At 60.7% G+C, this 7,710-nt stretch overlaps 1 protein-coding gene across 2 annotated transcripts; it reads left to right on the top strand.

Annotated features, from left to right (window-relative positions):
- Positions 1-289: 289 nt before the first annotated feature.
- SPIB (Spi-B transcription factor) lies at positions 290-7,207 on the top strand. Of its 2 annotated transcripts, XM_037148989.2 has the most exons (6): positions 290-370; positions 1,310-1,337; positions 2,777-2,849; positions 3,134-3,351; positions 3,696-3,846; positions 5,053-7,207. In XM_037148989.2, exons 1-6 carry the CDS (start codon positions 348-350, stop codon positions 5,349-5,351), a joined length of 792 nt encoding a protein of 263 aa, XP_037004884.2. In that variant the 5' UTR covers positions 290-347; the 3' UTR covers positions 5,352-7,207. The 2 variants fall into 2 exon arrangements, with proteins under 2 accessions (XP_037004884.2, XP_037004883.2); XM_037148988.2 differs by lacking the exon at positions 290-370 and having other exon boundaries at positions 531-1,337.
- The last annotated feature ends 503 nt before the right edge of the window (positions 7,208-7,710 follow it).

Consider the following 7,710-nt stretch of genomic DNA (forward strand, 5'->3'; position numbering starts at 1 on the left):
GTTTTCCTCGGGGACAGGCCCCCACCTGTGACCCCGACGTCACCGGCCAAGGGCCCCTCGGCTGCCCCTTCACTTTTTAGGGGTCCCCAAAACCCGTTCTCCCATCTCCCCTCAGGGTTGCCCTCTGGGCTCCCAACCATGGGGATCCCCAAATCCAGAGGGCTCCTGGGCCCGCCTCCCTGCCACGTGACCCGGAGGTTGTGCAATCCAGCCCCCTCCCCCGACCCCCTCCCTGAGGGGATTTTCGAGGAGGGCTGAGCTCACAGCGCCCTGCCGTCCAGGGGGCCGGGCCGAGGTATAAATACGGGTGGTGGCTGCCGGAGCGGCAAGCCCAGCCCTGCACCACCATGCTCGCCCTGGAGGCCGCACAGTGAGTGAGACCCCTGCACCTGCCTGTGGGGCCCAGCCCGCGGCACCCCCAGCCCCTCTGCCAGGCCTCCCCCAGCGGTGGTTTCAGGTGTCGGCCCGCTTTGGGGGTGCAGGGGCCCATGCTCACAGCTCCCCATCTGGGTCTCTTTTTTCCCTCTGATTCTCTCCTCATCTGGTTCTCTCCATCCCCTCCCTGCCTGCACTCGGACCCCACCGACCTTGTGAAGCTTGTCTCTCCCCACGGCTGTTGTCTCCCAGGGGGCCTCCATCTCTGTCTGTCTGTCTGTCCCTGGGTCCCACTCACTGTCCGCTCTGTTTCCTGCCTCACCTTCATGTCTCTCCTTCACCTATTGCTCCCCCTGTCCATCTGTCTCCGCTTCTCTCCAATTCTTTGTCCACCTGCCTCACCCGTCCTGTCCCCCACGGGCCCCCCACCCCATCTCTGTCTATTCTGGGCCTCACTCAGTCCTTACGTCCCTGTGGACACGTCTCCCCACCTTCCTTCCTCCCCTGCTCTCTCCAAGTGCCCCCACCGAGCCCCAGTCTCCCCACCTCGGCCGGGGCGCCTCTCCCACCCTCTCCCCGTCCAGGGTGGACCCATTGGACCGACTGGCCAACGGAGGCCCCACCCTGCCCCCCCGCTTGCCCACTGGCACCCCCATCTCTCTGGGGACTTTCTCTCCCTCACTTTCCCTACCCCCCCACCAGCCTCTCTCTATGCAAATCCCAAGGGGAGGGGGGACATTTGCCTGGCTCCCGCCCCCCACTTCCTGTCCCGGTGGGGGAGTGGGGGTGAGTGGCGGGGCTGCTCTCACACATGAACACAGAGAGCGGCTGGTGGTCACAGCTGCAGCCGCCTCTGCCCCGCCGACCCCAACCACTTCGAGACTCAGGTGGCGGAAGGCACCCCTGACATGCCCTTGTGTGTCTCCCCCTCCAGGCTTGAGGGGCCACACTTCAGCTGTCTGGTGAGTTGGGGCCCTGGGGCCGGGAGGGGTGGGAGGGCGCACATGGCCCCTCTGTGACCGCCCTGCCTCAGTTTCCCTCTCCACTCCTTACTGTCACTTTATCTTCTCTGACCCTCCCTCAGTGTCTTCCACCAACACCCTCCCCCCCCTCAATCCCCCCGCCCCCTGCCCCAGCTCTGGCACAGCTTCTTTTCCGACATCTTTCTCCTTCTCTCAGGCTCTGGGTCCACTTCCCTGGGGCGGGGTTGGGGGGGGGCAGTTCTTTGTGTCCTTGCCCTTCCAGCTCTTTCCCTGTCCATCCCACATTCAGCAAGTCTATCCCTCTTTCCTTCTCTTGCTTTACATTTTCAAAATTTTGGAGTGTCATATATCAGACGTGCACTACAATACCTGAAACCCACAGTCCAGTCCGGGAAATAAAATCTCACTCGTGGCCTTGAAAGACACCCCCTTTGGGTGTCCCGCCCTCCTCCTCCTGATGAGTTTTGCTTTTTTGAGAAAGTGGAGGCACCACGACTTACTAGGAGCTGGTTAAATGACACATCTGCTGTTCAGCTCGGTGAGGTCTGACCTTAGGCACACTCCTGGGCAACCTCCAATCAGAGCAAGATGCAAACGTCCTGTCAATACCCCCTTGTGCATCGATACCCCTCTGATTTTTTCCACCATGCGTCAGTTTTGCCTGGTTTTGAACTTTCCGTTAAGTGCATCCTGCAGAGTGTCCCCTTTTGGGTCTGTCTTCCTTTGCTCAACACCAAGCGTGTTTCAGGCATTGGCTCTTTTTCCTGGCTGTATAGTACTCCACCCCAGCCCTCACCCCTGGGGCTATCTCCTGCTTTTAATAAAGCTGCTCTGCTTATTCTTCTTAAACTAGGCTATTTTATGGACCTACATTTTCAGTTCTCTTGGGTTCCTACCTAGGAGTGAGTTTGTTGGATCTCAGGATGGTCCGTCTCCAGCTTTAGTCTTGACGAGACTTCAGTTGCTAAAGCAAAGTTGATTGTTGGGATGAATCGAAGCCACCGAGGTGGATAAAGGCAGCACTGAGGCCTTGCTTCTGCAGGAGAGCTTCCGCCCCCTCACCCTTCACCCCCCGCCCTCAGGGCAGGCAGGGCTGGGGGAATTCTTATGATATAGTGACCGCATTCCAGCGAGGGGCTGGGGCTCCTGGGAGCCCGCCGTGTTAGCAGGAACTGGCTGCCGCCTCTCACTGTCTGTGTGTGTCTCCCCCTGGGTCCCCGTGGGTTTCCCACGTTGCGTCTGTCTCCTCTCTCTGTCTCTCGCGCTCTGGCCGTGTCTCTGTGTCTTTCTCTGAGTCCCTGTGCCTCTCTCGCTCCTTCTCCCACCTCCTCTCTCCTGTCCCTGTTGAAGTCTCCCACCCGGTCCGGGGTGGGGGGCCGGGGCTCCTCATGACCTGCCCCCTTCGCCCCACCCATCAGTACCCGGATGGAGTCTTCTACGACCTGGACAGCTGCAAGCACTCCAGCTACCCTGACTCAGAAGGGGCCCCTGGTGAGCAGCCCTGGCCCAGACCCCTCCCCATGAGTCCCTTGGGTCCATTTCACGGGTGGGCAGCCAAGGCTCCGAGCGGGGTGGGGGCCGTCCCATGGCAGAGCGGACCGAGGTTAGTGCAGACCTGCGGCCCCCTCCCCCGTCCTCTCCCGCAGCGGGCGTCCATGCAAATCCTGGGGTCAGAGATTTGCACGGCCCACAATGGCCCCTCTGTGCTAGGGGCTTCCAGGGGGAGGGTGCCACGGCAGGACCTCCTGGCTCCTGATGCGGTGCCCTTCCCCCAGACTCCCTGTGGGGCTGGACTGAGGCCCCGGCTGTCCCTGCCACCTCCTATGAAGTCTTCGACCCAGCTGTGGTCACCTTCGGCCACCCCCAGGATGTCCAGCTCTGTTACGGACCCTCCTCGACCTACGCCCCTGTGGGGAGCCTGGAGTCAGCCACCAGCCTGGAGGCCCCAGGGCCCGGCTTCCCAGCCTACCCCACGGAGGACTTCCCTGGCCAGGTGCGCGGCAAGGAGAGAACTGGAATCCCCACCATTTGATTGGCATTTGCTGGGTGCCAGGCGCTGACTCCCTCCCTCAGACCAGCCTCTGAGGTGGGGAGCTGTGAGTGCCACATCACTCGGACCACCCGGCAGAGGCACGGGCGCGGTGGCTGTCACCCGTGTGGCGCAGGCTTCCGTGGAGGTGGTCCGGGTGACCCCTGACCCCGCTATCGAGGTCTGAGCCCAGCCAGGGTGCGGGCTATGAACAGTGGGGAGGCCCACAGCCTGGGCCCAGGAGGAGGAAGCGGAGGGAGGGAGAGAAAGGGGACCCCCTTCCTGCAGGTGACCCTGACCTTCCGTAGACCCTGGGTCCCCCGGCCTATGCCCCGTACCCCAGCCCCGTGCTGTCAGAAGAGGAGGATCTCTTGCTGGACAGTCCCGCCCTGGAGGTCTCGGACAGCGAGTCGGATGAAGCCCTCGGGGCTGGCCCCGAGGGCAGGGGATCCGAGGCAGGTATGTGGGAGCAAGTGGGGAGGGGGGCTCCCACTGGAGATGGGAGGAGGGGCTCAAGGACCATGGCTTCCCAAGTACCTTCTACTCCAGCACTGAAGGCAGTATCCAGATTGCTGTGTGACCTTGGGTAAGGGCCTCTACCTCTCTGTGCCTTGCTTCCCCATCTGTGCAATGGGGATGACTGCTCCCGGTGGCTGGGAGAACTGAGTGGGAGAATATTGTAAATGAGATGGCAGCACTTGGCACAGAGTCTGCGCTCAGTGGCTCTTCACCATCATTGTCGACATAACAGCGGTGGAAATAGTCACAATCTTAGCTCTCTAGCGAACCCCTGCTGCCGCCCCCCGCACCCCCCCTGCCCAACATCCATTAGGTGCCCCCTGGGGGAAGTCGGGACCCATAGCAACTTTATCTGAGCCTCGGTTTCCAATCTGTAAAATGAGTCGTCGCCGCCACCCCCATGTCTGGGGGTTATGGTGGAGAGGAACGGAGCTCATAATTGTAAAGCCCCTGGCATGAAGTTTGTAAAGGTAAAATACACACACACACACACACACACACACACACACACGCACGTAAGCCTCACTTATAGCTGAGGAGACACCAGCTCAGAGAGCTTAAGTAAGTCACCAACCACCCCAGGGTCACACAGCCAGGAAATGGCAGAGGCGGGGCTCTTGCATCCAGTGCTCCGCTGTGGCCACCTGCCCCAGTTCTGAAGGAGCCAAGGAGTCCGAACTCCTGGCCTCCTCCAGGATCCCAGTCCCCTGCGGGGCTAAAAGGCGGGGCTAAGAGGCGGGGAGGTGGGAGCTGGAGAACGGCCAGGGAGATTCAAACCCGCCCCAGGTCTCTTCAGCACCAGCCGGCTCTCTGTTGCAAACCTCTGAGGCCCTTTGTTGACCCATTTCACAGAATCTCTCATCCTGGGCTCAACGAATATGTATTCCTCTGCGTTGGCCACCCAGCAGAGCACAGGGTAGAAGCAAACCCTGAAAAAGGAAGCAGGGAGGGGCCGTGGGGGTTCTGGGGTAACAGCTTTAGGCCGGGAGAGGAGCTTGCCAGCTTTTGGGCAGGGCACAGCCACCTCCCTCCCCCTCAATTCTCTGGGGGAGGCGGGGCAACTGAGGCTGGGCGGGGCCAGGGCGGATGAGGGGGCAGGGTTCGCGGAACACAGTCCCTAACGTGCTCACTCCCCCAACCTCGCAGGCGCCCGCAAGAAGCTGCGCCTATACCAGTTCCTGCTGGGGCTGCTGACTCGCGGTGACATGCGCGAGTGCGTGTGGTGGGTGGAGCCAGGAGCCGGGGTCTTCCAGTTCTCCTCCAAGCACAAGGAGCTCCTGGCGCGCCGCTGGGGCCAGCAGAAGGGCAACCGCAAGCGCATGACCTACCAGAAGCTGGCCCGCGCCCTGCGCAACTACGCCAAGACCGGCGAGATCCGCAAGGTCAAGCGCAAGCTCACCTACCAGTTTGACATTGCGCTGCTGCCAGCCGCCCGCCGGGCCTGAGCCCCGCGGGGCTCTGGGGGCTGTTGGGCTCCACGCTGGTATCACGTTGGTGTCCCCTCACCCTAGGTCATAGGACCCGTGGATCCCCCACTCTGTGGGGGTGGGGGGGCTGCCATAACCCCTAAGCCCTGCCCAGGGCCCCTCTGGGATTCCCTGGTCGTGTCCAGGGTCCCCAGGATCTTCAGGGCTTGGGTCGCAGGACCCATCGATGACTATGTGGGGTGGGGCGGGGCAGTGCTCCCAGAACCCCAAGAGCTTCTCCGGGATCTCCTTGTCTGACGTCCCCCAACCAGGCTGGGGACCTCGCTGAGATCTCTTGTATGTCTGTGATCCCTCAGTCCCACGTGGGGGAGGGGGAGGCCACAGGTTTTCACACCAGAAGGGGGAACTGCCAGCCACCGAAAGCCCTGTCCAGGGTCTCTGAGATCCCTGCTCACGAGTGAGTCCCTCCTGTCAAATCTGGGATCTTCTGGTTATGACTGGGGCCTTCTGGGACCCCTGTATCATGTCTCAGATTGCCGTGCCCAGCTGTGACTCTCGTCCTCTCTGTCCCCTCAGATCTCTTGGTCATCATCTTTGAGATCCCGTAATTTGTCTGGAATTGTTCTTCTCTTTTTTTTTGGTGTGTGTTTGGAATTCTCCAGTCACGTTTAGGGAGACTCTCTGGCTTCTTCCCATTGTGTCTGAAAGCGATGGTCAGGTCTGCGGTGGGTCATGGAACCTCATGGAACCCTGGCTGTCTGTGCCACCTCCGGCCTCCCCTTGTCTGCTGAGATTCTCCAGTCACATCTGTGCCCCCACAATGGGATTTCCACTTGATATGCCCTTTTCGGGGCCCCACCAGCGGCCCTGAGTTGTCATGGCAACCCCCCTCTCTCCTGGGGTGTCCTCTGTTGGCCCATGCCCCGGGCGGGAGGGTCATTCTGGCCACTCAGCTGCTTTCTGGGTGACCTTGCCCCCACCATCACTGTCATTTCTAACCACAGGTCCCAAACTGGTGACTCCGCACCCCATGCCTTACCCCTCACGGGGCAAATCAGGTCCCCCCCCCCATGATCTTTTCTTTAGTTCACTTTACAGTTTTATTTTTGTTTCTTTTGAATGGGGGATCCAAATGAGCCAATATTTTAATAGAGGTTTCCACGAAATCCTTCACTTAAAACTTTGCACAACCCAGTGACCAGCTTTGCGGTGTGAAGAGAGGCTGGACCAAGGCGTGGCCCTACCAATGGGCCTCTGTCCTCCAGCCCATCCTGGACCCCAAGCCCCTCAGCTGTCATGCCCTGGCGACTTCTTTCAGTTGCCTTGGCCCTGGACCATTTGCATTTCAACCCCTGGTGTGACCCCAGCTGGAGGTGAAGTCTGGCTGGACTGTGGGTGTTCTGATTAAAGACCCGCTCCTCCCGGGCTTCACAGTCAGAGGCTGCTGCTGAGCGGAGTCCAGGTCCCTGAGCCTGGGTGGCTGGGGGACCTCAGGTCAAACGTTGCCTCTGGGCTTCCATCATCCCTTCTGTGAAAGGGAGTCCTGCCCGGAAGTCCGTTGCAGCCCCTGTGGGCGGGCCTGTGATACATCTGAAATCCACCCCCCACCCACTGCTGGCCAGGGGGGCGAGGAAGGAGAAACTCGGACCGGGAAGTGGAAAAGATCCTCACAGGAGCAGGAAATGGCTGGGAGCAGAGCCCAGGCTGGGACTTGCCCTGGAGAGAAGGACAGCCCCCCTCCCTACATGGGGGGAGGGGACAAAATGTCCTCCCCAGGGCCTCTTGCAAATGAGCTAGTTACCTTTTGCAAAAACTATCATCACCCCAAGCATGGAATGGAATTAAATAAAGTAAAATAAAATAAAACAAATCAAGGTAGACAGACCTTCTTCTAGAACCCTTTGTCAGGGACTGCTGTGCTGCTGGTCGGCCAGGACCTGCTGGCCCTCAGGGACCGTGGGACACTGAGGCAGTTAGAGCCGGGCCAGGCTGAGCCTTGAAGGCCGTGTAAGGGGCTCTTCCCTGCCCTCCCTCTGCTTCCCTTTCTGGCTGGGCATCTGCCCCTCACCCCCAGCCCCTCTTCTAGGTTTCTGTCCTCCCTCTCTGAGTCTCCGTCCCCCTCTCTCGGGATACAGCCCGAGGGCTGGCGGTGCTAGGCGCCTTCCTGGCTCCCGCGTCTCCACCAGCCCTCCGGGCCCGCAAGGAGCGCTCCGGTGGTCTGCCTAGCAACTCGTGACGCCACGGGAAGGCTGCCGCCGGGTTGGCTGGACGCTCCAGGAAGGCGGGGAAGTTTCCGGCTCAAAGGGGGTTTTGGAAAGCCGGAGGGGGCAGACGGGCGAGAAAACCTGGAGGGGCTTGTCTTTCTTTATACCGGGTC

Source organism: Artibeus jamaicensis, unplaced genomic scaffold (genome assembly GCF_021234435.1).
Source record: "Artibeus jamaicensis isolate MK-2021 breed Jamaican fruit bat unplaced genomic scaffold, CSHL_Jam_final scaffold_804, whole genome shotgun sequence".
Taxonomy (NCBI): Eukaryota; Metazoa; Chordata; class Mammalia; order Chiroptera; family Phyllostomidae; genus Artibeus; species Artibeus jamaicensis.